This window comes from Danio rerio, chromosome 20 (genome assembly GCF_049306965.1).
Source record: "Danio rerio strain Tuebingen ecotype United States chromosome 20, GRCz12tu, whole genome shotgun sequence".
In the NCBI taxonomy this organism is placed as follows: Eukaryota; Metazoa; Chordata; class Actinopteri; order Cypriniformes; family Danionidae; genus Danio; species Danio rerio.
Window position 1 is genome coordinate 27,529,418 of NC_133195.1, and position 14,933 is coordinate 27,544,350.

At 36.3% G+C, this 14,933-nt stretch overlaps 1 protein-coding gene across 9 annotated transcripts in view; it reads right to left on the reverse strand.

The window, feature by feature from the left end:
• The window catches only part of epha7 (eph receptor A7), a 145,591-nt gene that overhangs the window by 36,843 nt on the left and 93,815 nt on the right, over positions 1 to 14,933 (reverse strand). For 8 of the 9 annotated variants that reach the window (XM_021468468.2, XM_021468469.3, XM_021468467.3 and 5 more), the window contains exon 6: positions 1,886 to 2,010. In XM_021468468.2, the coding sequence (XP_021324143.1) occupies positions 1,886 to 2,010 (125 nt within the window). Of the gene's footprint in view, positions 1 to 1,885; positions 2,011 to 6,959; positions 7,026 to 14,933 lie in introns of all 9 variants that reach the window. The other variant, NM_001044979.2, reaches the window with a different exon arrangement.

Here is a 14,933-nt window from a genome sequence, read left to right on the forward strand (position 1 = left end):
GCTTATTTGACTGACTGTTTGGCTATATTGTTTAAACTTATTGTATGTTATACCTTTATAATGGCCATTATAGATTATTGAAACAAGCAGTTCCTTATATCACATGTTCATTTTATTGTAAAGATGTGAGCAGAGTGATGTGAATGTTATAAAGTTATAAAGTACACAGTACCCTTTGAAGATTTACATGGCATGTCCTCAGGAGTTTGTTTTCAATATCAGACTTCCGAAGTCTGATCTTAAAGAAAGGCTGCAAGACTGAACTTTGTGTAGGCTACTTAATATTGAGAAAAAGTCAGAAAAGTCAGTTGGCAAATGCTGCAGCCTTGCTCCGTTTTCAGATGTTTCTGTTTTCCCCCATCCACAATGAAATGGAGCAGCAGCATTTAAAAAAAATGGCCTCTTTAGTGTTTATAAAACAATTAGTCTTCCCGCTTGAAAACACCGGGGTAGTGTGGACAAAAGGCGTAGCCGTAGCGCAACTTATGAGTTTTAAAACTAAAACATATTAGTGTAAACAAGGCCTTATGTTGAGAAGAATGCACAGAAAGCACTTACTGCTTATTTTATAGATTGTATTGATTACAAAAACTGATTCTTTTGTTGTAATTATGAATACATAACAATAAAAATGGACCATTTACAGTTTCAAATCTGTGATAATCTTATCAATACGAAATTAAGGTGATTTTGAGGATCATCATATACATATGTGCATAAATAGATCCTAGAGAGTTAACACAATAAAGAAACTCCAACAAGTAAAGGATGAGTAATTGAATCTAAAAAAGTCATTATATTCATTTTTTTATTAGTTTTCATTTCAAAACTGAAGTAACATCATTCCCTAATTTAATTAATTTCATTTGAACATTCAGAAAATTTAAAAATAGCTACTTCAATTCAAGCTTTTACTAAATACTACAGTTACTCGAGGACACTAAAACACCACTTCTACAACATATAAATACAAAAGCATGTGCTGCGCTACAGTGTTTTCCACTGATCTGTAAATTATCTCTCCTGGACTTCAGCAGCAAAAAAAAAAAAAAAAACGCAACTCTTAAATGGCATGACACAGGCTGTTAGCAGTGAAGTCAAGCTTGCGTCTAATTTTCAAACAGGACGGACCACAGCCAGAGAGCTCCCCTCAAGAGACTTTTCTGCTTTCGCACACACTGCTTAAGAGACTGAACCCAACAGGCCGAGCACGAGCGAACAAACGCGCTGGACATTTCTGCTCACGCCTGACTAGCTGACATATGAGTCTGAAGCCAGAAACTATGAAGCTGCGCTTTATAATGGATGGCGGGTAGGACTGAGCAGCAGAGAGAAAAAGAAATTAAGTATGTGTGTGTGGGTGTGGGTATGTATGGTTTTTTGGACTATGATTCTGATTAATGTTTTAGTGGCACCGTGTGCATGCCTGCAAGGGATTGTGGGTTGTTTTTCATCGAACAGATGCTCAGGTACAATCCGAGACATTACGTGCTGCTCTTGTGTGCGCATTTCTGAAGTGGTCGTAGACGTGAATAACTAAGTGTAACTAAGACGCTCTTGCGTATGTTTGTGAAGGACTTTGGTCTAATTAAAATCTTATGAGAGTCTCATTCATTATATCAATTAGAGGGGATGGATCCACTCAGGCCGGAGCATTTGACTGCGAGCGGCGTGCACAGAGAATGCAAATCATGAACAGAAATGATACATAAATATGAAGGATAGGAAAGGTTGAATGGGAATTGGGAAGCTGATAGACAGGTACTAACACACAGGCGTCGCCTGTGTCTGTCTCATTGTTTTTCTGAAATGCACACACACACATACACACACATGGATATATTCATTAATAGCTCATGAAGAGGAGCAGGTGGCGTGTACTTACTTTCTCATAGTACTTGATCTCATATTCTGTGATGACGCCGTTGGGTTGATCGGGCTCCTGCCAGGAGAGCTGAACACTGTGCTGCTGAACTCGCTCCTTTATCACCTCGCTCACTTGAGAGGGAGCTGAAAGAAACAGAGAAAGAATGATTTTGAGGTTTAGTAATTCAGAGCATATGCTAAAGTCAACCTTATTTTTGTAGCGCTTTCTACAATAGAGATTGGTTTAAAGCAGCTGCACTGTATTAAACAGGAAGGAAACAGAATCAGTGTGAACTTGGGAAATGAGGCAAATGCTAATTCTGCTATAATGCAGATGTGGCTGTGTTATCATTCAGCTCGAATTGGTTCAACATTGATTCAGTTTTGTTCAATACCGCAGTGTTCTTTAAGAAGCTATATTTATAAGGATAATAAATATTTAGAGCTCCGTATAATTGAGTACATCCCATTTTGAAAATTAATTTTTTTCGCCATTTCTCAGTGAATATAGGCAATGTGTTTTGGTGCATTTAAACAAAACAGATTTATTAAACAGATATATTTATTAAAATTATATTTTAGTCACCAAACAAATTTGGAAATTGAAAAGCTAAATATTGCCAAAATATTAATAAATTCAAGCTAAATATTGCCAAAAAAATTACAACCTACAGAATTTTAACTTTTTTTTTTTTTTTGCTTCTCTTGATTTTTCCTCTTTTTAAATTTGTATTTAATATTTTTTTCCCTAACATATAAAATTAGGTGTACTAGTTTTTGGACTGTTATTGCAAGTTATTTTGTTAGATAAGCTTCAAATATAACATCAGTACTGACTAATTTAATGTATATGCACAAATATAATATTGTACATCTTCCTATTAAAAACATTGATTTATGTTTTTCATTATTATAGTATTCATATAGTATTCATTGATCTATGCAATGAACATTATTTATCAAAATTAGATAAAAAATAAAACTCTAAAGAACTGTAATAGCTAATAAAATGAACCATAGTAATGTCAATGTAAAGTGTCTTGCACGGAAAGTCAATTTATTGTTATTCACCATTATATAGGGGTGTCAAACTCCTGGAGGACCGCAGCTCTGCACAGTTTAGTTCCAAAATTAATTAAACACACCTAATCAAGCTAATTACTACTATTAATAACTAATTAAGTGCTTTAGGCTTGTTTAAAACATACAGTGTGTTTGAGCAGGGTTAGAAGTAGAATTCATAGAATTTTAAAAACAGTTCGTGAGAAGTACCCATATGACTTACTACTTCCAGGGACATTCTGAAGTGCACATTTGATGTATGCTACGATATCCTATGATGTACCGCAAGAGAATTCATGAATAGGAGTGAAGCAACACAACTGATGTGTGTGGGTCATGTGATGATGACACAAAGGTGGGTGTAGTACATCCCAGTTCCATTTATACTGGTCACAAGCATAGAGTATAGAATGTACTTTTCTAACGGCCGAGTAGTACATTTAACTTTAAATGCAGTACCTACAGCATAGTAGTAGGCGTTTTCGGACACAGCCTTACTGTTAACCAGATTACATATTTTAAGTGTAGCTTTTTTACAGTTAAAATCAGTGAACTACTTTTTTACAGCATTATTTTAAATAGTATTATTTCTGACCTATTTTGTTATAAGAAGCCACAACTTTTCACATAAGGAAGTCTTCATTGACACAATAATGTGAATTTAGAGTAAAATTGCCATACTTAAACACTATTCTAAGCTAAATGCATTCATGTTTATTAATTCTGACACTTACTCTTCATGCAAAAGTGATTCACTGGATAAAATAAAGATGAATGGTACTGTCTGCTAACATTGGTTTTTTCCTCCCACCTTTCTATAAATGCCACAATATATCATGTTTTTTTTTAATAATTGTTTATCTCTACAATGTTTACTCTCTTGCATTTTTAACAAATCATCTTTTATATTTATAAACAGTACTTCTAATATGTTTCCATGAAAGGCATACTGACACAAACGCACCGTAATGTATTCATATACGCAGGACAAAAAAGCCTATTCCCTTGCCTTATTGCAAATTCAGTACCTGGTTGGCACAAATACACACAGACAGAATCGTGTGTCACTACTGCTGCTGCTCTGATGAATATTCACTTGGTGGCTGTTAAATGTTTACACCTCATAATGGAAATTTCAATTACTGAGCAAACAGCAGAAGACAGCCTTATCCCAGTCAGAGTAAAACTGCAACGTCTGGCTTATGAATGTCAATTAAGTCAAATTAATTCTGCCGACACATGCAGAAGCCCTTTTTAGAGAAATGTACCCTAACCCTGCTGCTGATTTTCCTGGCTTCTCATATATTCCTTCCTTTCCCGATCCATGTGCACTATTTTTTTTTCCACCAGTGTACCATAATTGTCTTTAAATTACAAAGTTATTGAACACTTTGTGTGTCGGCTCGGTATACCATTTCCAAAAGCTGAGTGAATTTAAACCGAGAAGCTTGTGGGTAACCCAAATTAAATTCCTTGTTTTTAATAACCTCAGAAATAAGATCTGTTCGAATCTCAGAAGGTAACCTTCGGATAAGGACGTTCTGGAAGAAGTGCATGGAAATGTAGCGCTCATGCATGCGCCATTAATGAGCGTCCACTCTCAACGGACGTCTGTTAAAGTAAGAAAAGAGGGAATTCCCTCAAGTAGACGGGGAGGAAAAAGAGAATGAGGCTTCAAGAGGAATTTAACTGATCCGTTTGTGCAGCAAGAAAAGCGGCGACATCTCTGAATCGTGCTCAATGATCCGTCAAGGGCAAAGATCTGGGGTCACAACCAACTTTGACCTCATCACTGACCTTGTGGTAATGAGCAATTCAGGATTAAAACCACCTGGCACCATGCGTAGCAGTGCTGATCCAAAACCGCATGCAGTCAGATCGTGTTTTGACATATCTAGCGTAATCCAACTAAAACAATCTAATATCCCATCCAGATCTGACCAGTGAAGCTTTCTCTCTCTCACACACACATACACGCACAGGTTTGTTTTTGTGAACTGTGGGAACATTACATAGGCATAACTGATTTTATACTGTACAAACTATATATTGCCTTATATTAACCTCCTCAAAAAATAAAAAACAACAACATCAAAACAACTAATTCTGTATGATTTTTAAAAACAAAGCATGTGAAAAATTTGAAAAATGTGGACACCTTATCCTTGTAATATCTACATCATACCCATTAGGGCAGCATGATATTGGAAAAAAAACATACATTACAATATTTACATTTTCTGCAATTTATATTGTGATTTTTCACAAGATAACAATTATTTTAGATTGATAAATCAATACAAATTTATAAGTAGGATAAATCAATAAAGCACAGCAAATATAGAAAAGGAGTCTAACAGTATACAGATACAGAAATAAAATAATCAAACAATAAAGCGGTATATTCTTCATCATGCAAATAATTAAATATGATTAATCTTTGTTAAAGCTACAAACATGATAATTCCTTGTGTTCAAATGCTTTAAAATCACTTAAAATGTTTACACAGGCCCTAAAAACACAAGCAACTGATAAGCTTTCACTTTATTAATGCTTAAACGACTCTAAAATTGTAATGTTTTAACTATAATCTTGACTCCACGTTGCAAATTCTGCAACGTGACTATTGCATGTTCACACATTGTGATATATTGATGTGATATATTGTGCAGCCCTAATATCCATATTGCTATACAAATATGTGTCCTTATGTCACAAAAAACATGCAAACACACACACACACACACACACACACACACACACACACACACACACACACACCGCAAAACATGATTTTCTTACTTAGAGTTGTTGGCTCATTTTTAGTCCAAATATCTAAAAAATGTTAAATCATGCATCAATTTGGGAAAAAAAATTTGTAAAATTGAAATATATGTATTATTGCATTGTCAAAAAATTGCTTTGTTTTCAGAAATAATAAGAAAAAATTATCAAATTTTTCCTTTAAACAAGCAGAGTAATCTGCCAATGTGACAGATAAAATAAAAAAAACAAGATTATTTTACTTGTGTGTTTTAAAGAAAACCCCACTGCATTTTGAATGATTATTTTAAAAAATATATAATAAAAATAAATAATTATAATAAAATAAATATAAACATTTATTTATATATTAATTCATAATAAGTTTTTACTTGTTTAAAAAAATGCTTTTTGGTTTACGAATGTTCAGATATTTGAACTAGGAACAAAACAAAAACATTTCAGCAGTGCACACATACAGCACACTGTGATCCAGCCTACATGATCATTTACAACAGCAGCCAAAATTCCTGGTTCTCCTTAAGTGGCAATTGAGTCAGAACCACCAGCTTCCATTTAACACCACAGCAATCATACTGATGCATTTAGAGACGTTAAATACTCAGTGTTTTAAACTCCCTCAGTTGGAAACTGTGCTGAAGAAAAGGCTTGGGTGATTTCAGCAGTAGTCAAAGCAGTCCGATCGCTTTAGAATCTGTGTTTGTTTTTCGCCTCTGTCCACATATATTGTATGCAGAGAGTGTCAATTACCCATGAGGAGTGGGGCGACGCAGGCAGGACACCAGCAATTTAAAGAGCACACTTGTACACCCCAGAACCAGATGTACTGGAGTAATTGGATCTTTTGCCCCTTTCCACTGACTGCTCCTTCTGTTGAGTTTCCTATGAGGTGCTTGACTGTCTCTCGCTGTAATAGCCTCGGCTCTTTTAACCTGATCTGGGAAATAAAAGTTGTGACTGTTCCTCTGGACTTACTTCTCCCACATGAAGTGTTTTCTTGTTATTTTTGTGTATCTTTTTTTTCATCCAGCACACCCTCTGACTTCTGAATCTAGTTACACTTATACAAACACACGTACACTGCTCTCGGGATCTCCGAGGCACATTTCCATTGACAAGTCAATCTGTTAGTCACTTGGATTTACTTGTAAAAGCACTAAACTTTGGCCCTAAGGTAACAGATATAGTTGGAGTTCTGACAAGCCTTGGTGGCCACTTGTTAACAATAAAGCTAAAAATATAGTACCTGTGACTTCAAACATGTCAGCGCTAGTGTAGAAGTGTACACTTATATTTGTAAAGAAAGTAGATCCTGTGGAAGCAAACATTAAATAAACAAGTTATTTTTAATGATTAATAATAAAAAATAGCTATGTATAATCATTCTAAGCAATAAAATATGTAATAAAATGTCTAAATTAATAAATAAATTAATTGAATGTATTTATGTATGTATCAAATGTATTTATTTTTTGTTTTAAACTTCTAAACAATTTGAATGTAAAGCTTTTATCAAAATGTGTTAGATCTGAGACAGTCAGATTGTATGGTAAAGTAGTTTAGTTTTTAAACTTCTCAGTCCGCTATCCCCAAAATAACAATTCCAGTGACTCACAACCCCCACATTCCTCGGAAGTGCTTGTAAATATACAAATGTTGCACACACAATAATAGGCCTATATAAACATGAGCATATTCACAACACAAGAGAAGTATAACAGTCTAACAACCATAGGTTGACATATATTTATATATATAATTTATTTATTTGTTAAATTTAATATTTACTTTATTTAATGAGACTGGTGGGCACAATGTTTTCAGCACAAGTCTATGTATTTAATTTTGAGGACTGCCACTCAGAAATCACCTGCAATGTTTAGTTGAGGCCTGTATTATTTTTTTATGTATTTGATTGACATAAAAGTTTCAGAAATGTTTACCTGGTGCTATAAAATCAATCTGATGCAGCTGACGCTATTGCTAAACTCACCAATCCTATGAAAAAAATGAAAGGGTGATGGCTTTTTAGTTGCATGTTGTTGCTTTTTTTATGCAAGTAGTAAGTACTATTTTTATGTTTTGAAATCACCAAGCAACCCCCTATCATTGTTCCACAACCTCCACTTTTACCCTGATTTAATACCACTGATTTAGAGAGCTGAACTGATTATGACTGACTGATAATCTTATTTTATATATCTATCAATATATTATATATTTTAATGAAGAAAGTGTGTGTGTATGCTTAACATTTTGTAATAAAAGTGTAATCAACAGAAAGTACAAGTGCAAAAAAGCACACTGAATGAACTACTGAATGAAGTTAGACACACGTACATGCACATTCAGCAAATATAAAATACCTGGGCTCTATCCTTGAAAATGTATTTTTGTTGAAAAAGAAAATGAGAAGAAAAGATTGGAATCATGATCTACAATAAGAATTTATGTCTATGAACAACTTTTCTATGAAAACATGTGATATATCCACAGAAGTTAACATATTGAAGTTAATTTATAAAAGCTAATGACTGGTATACACTACCTGACTAAAGTCTTGTTGTCGATCCCAGTTGTAAGAGCAACAAATAATAACTTGACTTTTAGTCGATAATGAGGAAAAGTGTCAGAAGGTAGTTTTTTCACATGAATCATCTGTTGAACTTCCCAATCATCACAAATACTGCAGAAAACCTATTGAACCCGCATGGATCCAAGATTCTCACAGAAATAAGTCAAGTTTGATGAAGGAAAAATCCTGGTTTGGAGTTACATTCAGTATGTGGGCGTGTGAGAGATATTCAGAGCGTCTGGCAACATCAACAGCCTGAGTTATCAAGACATTTGTGCTGTCCATTACATTACAAACCACAGGAGAGGCCAAATTCTTCAGCAGCATAGCGCTCCTTCTCATACATCCACATCCAAGTTCCTGAAACTTTGATGTGCTCCAGCCTAGTCACCAGATATGAACATTATTGAGCATGTTTATGGTAAGAATAAGAATAAGGCATTGAAGATGAATCCAAAGAATTTTGATGAACTCTGGGAGTCTTGCAAGAACACTTTCTCTGCCATTTCATATGACTTCATTAAAAAGTTATTTGAGTCATTGCAGAGATGTATGGATGTTGTCCTCCAAGCTCATAAGAGTCATACACAATATGAATTATTTTTCTAAATCTAGAGGCCTTTGCCTTTCATTTAAGCCACTTCTGATGCCAAATGATCAACTAGAAGTCAAGTTATTATTTGTTGTTCCTAAAACTTAAATAGACGACAACACTTTTGTCAGATAGGGTACATTTTACCAGATGAAATATGACTGATGTGAAGCAATCACATCAATTATTTTTGGTCATGGCTTCTAAGTGACAACATGCTCTGAGAAAGTTCAAAAAGGAGTTGTCGCAAGCAAAAAAGCCCACAAAAATGGCCTGACAAAATCAATAATACAGAACTGCCATCTCACAGTTTGTTTGCTGCTACAACCTATGCCTTACGACACATTGATAAATGTCAAATGGTGCCAGAAGTTTTATTTCCCATTGCAAATTTTGCATATAAGTTGGCCTCTCATCTCTCTTTTTTTATAGACCAAATTTGTTAATGTTGTAGCCTTCAATTCAATATGACTTCATTCCACATACATTCCACATACTTCATACACATCTACAGTCCACATACATGTCATATACTGTATATCCATGTCTAAGATTGCAAATGAAGGCTTCAAACACAAATATCTAAACACACTTCCAACTTTATTTTCATATTTGACATTATTCACAGCACATTTTTCATCAAAACTTCATCATACAGAGCAGCCTCTTATTTCAGCAGCACAGGACCGGCCGTGTCCCATCTCTCTGTAGAGAACCAGCCGAGTAATTGAGAATCGAGCGCGGTGACAACCCTCGTATCGACTAAAATCTGCGAGCTGCAAGAGAGACCCTGAGTTCAGTGTTAATATGGAGGAAATGTGTCCCTCACTGCCTCTTGGTGGCACCTTCCCTGTGGTATGTTTAACCACTGCCCTATAACAACCATTAATGACATGCTTACCTCAGAGCGACTCAACCCACTCCTACTTTTATCGCACGTAAGGGGCCAAACGCAGCAGAAAATCGTATAATTGTCCCGTCTGTCCTGAAGCGAGAGGGGGGGGGGACGTTTTGTGTGCAGCGACTGGGTGACATAAAAGCAGATATTAGTGACCTTCTCGAGCCTCCTAATGCAGAAGTTAATTCAAGCAGAAGCAAGCGTCTATCATGTTCTGCATTAGAATAAATTAGGAATGCATTATGCATGGATGTTTTCATATATACGCTCGGGCTCCTTTTCTCTCGGTGGCATTTCTGGAGTATCTAAAAGCGCAGAAGCACTAGAATGACATTATATAAGAAAAATCATTTTTTCTCTCTGTGCGTCGCCGGCGCAGTATTAACTTTGAAGTATTTTAATTATCCAGCCACTTAAGTCAAGGCTGACACTCTCACGTCCGCGACTTCTTTTCATCCACCTCAAAACTATTGAATAACTCTCTTATCGAGAGACGAGGCTCCAGAAACACGTTCTTAAGTGCTGCATTGCAGTTCCTGTTCTCTGACAGGAGCCACAAGACCGAAAGAATGGAGGTTTCACTTCAGCCAAGGGCAAAGGAATGTTCCTAAAAGCATGTTATAAACCTTATCATCCTGCCTCATGAATATTTATGAGGCGATGATAATGTTCGCCCAGTAGTTGTAACTGGTTTGCTTGAACAGCGGGGTGGACGCACGGTTTGTTTGATGGATTGTTGATACTACCAGCTTCTACTTAGATGACTGTGAGAAAGGGCTGTGCGTTTTTTTTTTTTTTTTACAGATATTGCAATTTTTGATTTGCAATTTAATTTGATAGTCAAGCTTCAGCTCAATAGTATCTATTGTAACTTATTTCTGCAAAAATGCAGTAAGTGTTTCCTTATAAAAGGATCTGAAAAGATATTAACTTACTCCAAAATGTATTCAAATTTCCAGGTTGGAGGAAAGTCCTTACCCCAGGTGGAGGAGTTTAAGTATCTTGGGGTTTAGTCCATGAGTGAGGGAAGGATGGAACATGAGATTGACAGGCGGATTAGTGCAGCGGCAGCAGTAATGCGGTCGATGTACTGGTCTGTTATGGTAAAGCAGGAGCTGAGCCGACAGGCAAATCTCTCAATTTACCGGTCAATCAACGTTCTTACTCTCACCTATGGTCATGATATTTGGGTCATGACCGAAAGGACAAGGTTGCAGATACAGGTGGCCGAAATGAGTTTCCTTTGCACGGTGGTAGGGTGCATCCTTATGGATAGGGTGAGGAGCTCTGTCACCCAGGAGGAGCTCGGAGTAGAGCCACTGCTCCTCCACATCGAGAGAAGACAGCTGAGCCGGCTTGGGCATATTTTTCGAATGCCTCCTGGACGCCTTCCTAGGGAGGTGTTCCAGGCATGTCCCAAAGGGAGGAGGCTTTGGGAAAGACCCAGGACACGCTGAAGGGACTATGTCTTTCGGCTAGCCTGGGATGCCTCAGGATCCCCCGGAAGAGCTGGAGGAAGTGTCTGGGGAGAAGGAAGACTGGAGTTCTCTCCTAAGACTGCTGACCTGGCCCCGGAAACGTGGTTGAAAGTGAATGAATGAATGAATGAATGAATGAATGAATATTTATAAATATTCATGAATGAAACACAAATTTTTCTCTAGAGCAAACAGTAGTGACTTGTGGCGTTAGTTATCTTCTGGTGCCTTTGTGATGTTTTTTTCATACGGTGTAACAGCTGCAAACAGCTCTGAAATTGTACTTTACTGTTGCTGTTTGCTAGCTACTAGAGTGAGTGTAACTGGCAATAATTTTAGTTGACATTTTAGCAAGACATTCCTCATAAAGCCGTCTGTGGTGCTTTTTTAGGTGCTGTTCTCAAAATTTTTGTAATGTACAATATTTGACAGAACTTACAAATTTCCTGTATTTGTTTGGTGTCTGTGACTTTGAAACCTAAACATTCCCATATTACCGACATGCTGTTTTTCTTTGATTCGAATTCATCTGTTAATGCTTCTGAATCAGCAGACGTCATCATCTCACTTGTCAGCACTTTCCTGTTTGTTTGTTTTATTGTAGGCTTTCCGCATAGTTTGGCTGCACAATTCTGATTGGATTGAAGCTATAACAGCTTTTGTTTTGTTTTCAATATTTCCTTATCCATTTATTTTTAAAAAAAGGAAAAAAGATCACTATAATTTGTCTTTCTAACAATAGCACTGCCGTTCTGTGATCTATTAAATATAATTTGTGTACGCTATTAGACAAACTGGGGATTATCATAGTATTTACATATTGTTGTTCTCTTGTTTCTTTGATTGCCCTCATTTGTAGGCTGCTTTAGATAAAACCGTCTCCCTAATGACTAAATGTAATTGTAACGTAAGTCATTATATACTCACCCTGCTGTTATTCTAATGCTGGATGCCTTTTTTTGGACCATAAAAGAAAAATCTTCAAAAGATTTCACAAAACTTGTGCTCGTTTTGTCCTCTAGTTGGTGAATAATTTTCATTAACTAATAAATTAAATTTCGTTTTACACCATTTTAAATCTCAACAACACTTGAATTATAATGTGTTGAATGAGACCATTCTTTGGTTTGCTTTTTTTATTTAGTTGGATGGTATTCACAACTAATTGTATGGGCAGGACTTTTTTTCATTATTATTATTACTTCTCATGTGGTCTATGGTACTCTAAATGGTGACTGAATCTTAATTTGAGGGTGGACTAAGATTTTAAGTATTTATGGAAACATCTCTAAGGATACCTGTCACTGGCTGGTGTCTTTAGTTGACGATCATTCTTCTTCTGGTCTTTAATAGCAAGGCCTCCCACAGACGGCTTTTTTGAAACGAGCGAACACTAACGAGGGCTGACGTAATCAACATTACTTAGCTTGACATTTTGACTTGGAGCAAAAAGAGACGGGGCTGTATTAAAAAAAATCTAAAGGAGAGGCTGAACTGGTGTGTGAGAGTCTGTAAATGAATATGTGAAAGGAGACAGAAAGCGTGGGTGTTAGATCTGCCTCATTATTGCCCCTGGCCAACACAAACTTTGTATGTGTGTAAGGAAGAAGTAGAATGTCCTCTTGTTACTCTTGTCTACCGTTACTTCACAAGCCCAGGGAGATGGTGTGCATGTGTACATATGTAGAATAACCTGCACAATGAGGTTGAGAGAGGGAATATGGGATTCTCTTCATGTGTGTGTGTGTGTGTGTGTGTGTGTGTGTGTGTGTGTGTGTGTAAGTAACATAGTCTGAAAATGTACTTATATGCTAATCTAAACAAAACAAAACATTGTTTTTAACTTTTTCAATCCTAAAGGGATAGTTTCACATACATTTAATTAATGTACTATTTACTCACTCTCAAATTGTTCCAAAACTTTCAAGATTTATTCTGTTTAAAGATGTTTGAAAATATTACAGAAACCAAACAGTTATCAGCAGCCACTTACTTTGTTCATTTTAAGTTGAATTAATAAATTAATTAATTAATTAACGAACGACAAAAACAAAATGACAAGATCAAAATAAAACGCAAAAAAAATCAAACTCACTAAACAAAAAACTTAAAATTTCAAAACAAAACAATATTTTTGAACAACTGTCTGGTTACCAGCATTCTTTAAAACATCTTTTGTGTTCAACAGAAGAAAGAAACTCATACAGGTTTGGAACAAGTGAATGGTGAGTAAATAATGACCATTTGGGAACCACGAATGTATGCATGGCTTTACTTTATTCACTCAGTAAGCACACATAGTTGAGTGCAAACATTAGAAAAAAAAGCTGAGTGAGAAGGGAAAAGAAAAGACAAAACTGAAAGAAATAAAGAGACAGCAGCCAGAAAGGGACAGAAAGCAAGGAGAGGAGAATTCACTCCGTCAGTAGAGGCTCAGTGATTCAGAAAATAAAGTAGGTAGAAGATGATGGCCCGCCGTTTTGATGAATGTTGAGGGAACGGGGCAGAATTGCCGTGACAAGGTTTTCTCTTTTGCTGTTCTTGTGCTGTCTCTCCCGCTCTCGCTCGCTGTCTGTCCCTCGACCCCCAGCCCCGGCGTCCTGCCGCTGCACACTACCAAACAGAAATGTGCTTTCCCAACCACCGTTACCAAGAGCTTTGTCACTTTCAGTTAGAGCGGGGCCAAGGGGACGCTCCGATTTGGCGCTCCACACAGGAACCACTCAAGCTGCTAAGTAACGCTTTCATTTCTCTCAGGGATCAAAGCCCAAGCTTTTCGGCAAACCGTGAGATGCTTTAGAAGTGAAAAGGCCACTGAAACTTACACTTGAAGCTGAATCTGAAAGTATAAGGTACAGTCACATCTAGTTTGCTTGGGGTTTTCATTAAATGATGTACATGTAAGTAACCGAAACATTTTCAACACACAACCAGTAATACTTTGCTTTGATATTTAAAAAGCTGAAAGCTTTTTTCCCCACTTCTCCCTTCTCACTTTCAGTCCGTCTCGAATATTAAATGGCAAGAATTCCTTATGAGTGTCCCCGATGACACATCCTGCACTTTAGAGCGATGTTTTTGCTATTAGGACAGCTGTCTCTCTGAATTTTGAACTCTCCAATTGGGCTGTAGAGAAAAGTGGAATCCAATTCAAAAGCAGCTCTCCAGACAGCAAAGACTGTTCATTCTGGCGTCTGCTACTGGCAGAGCTGATTAATAAAGATGACTGATTGAAATCTCTTACACACAAGCAAAAGCTCTCAAACATACAAATGACAGCATTGCATTTTGAAAAATGTTTATCCAGGACAAAACAGCCAAGACATTAGCTCAAACAAGCATACACATAGAAAATGTCAAAACCAAAACCGAACAACACAGCAAAAACTGACGAAACCAAACAAAACTCAATAAATACTAATGAGAAAGCAAAAAAAACAAAAACAAACAAACAGTCAATTCAAAACAATGTGCCAAAACAAAAACAAAATAAAAAACTGGCAAAACATAAAAAATAAGGCAACAAAACAAAGCAAATAGAGAGAAAAAAAAACAATTAAACCAAGTGGTAAATCTATGGAGTCTATGTAGGGTCATACATACTTGCCCCCAAGTTTTTCAAACAAAAAATAAAGTATTGAGCAAAAAAACAAATAATAATAATAATAATTTTGCTA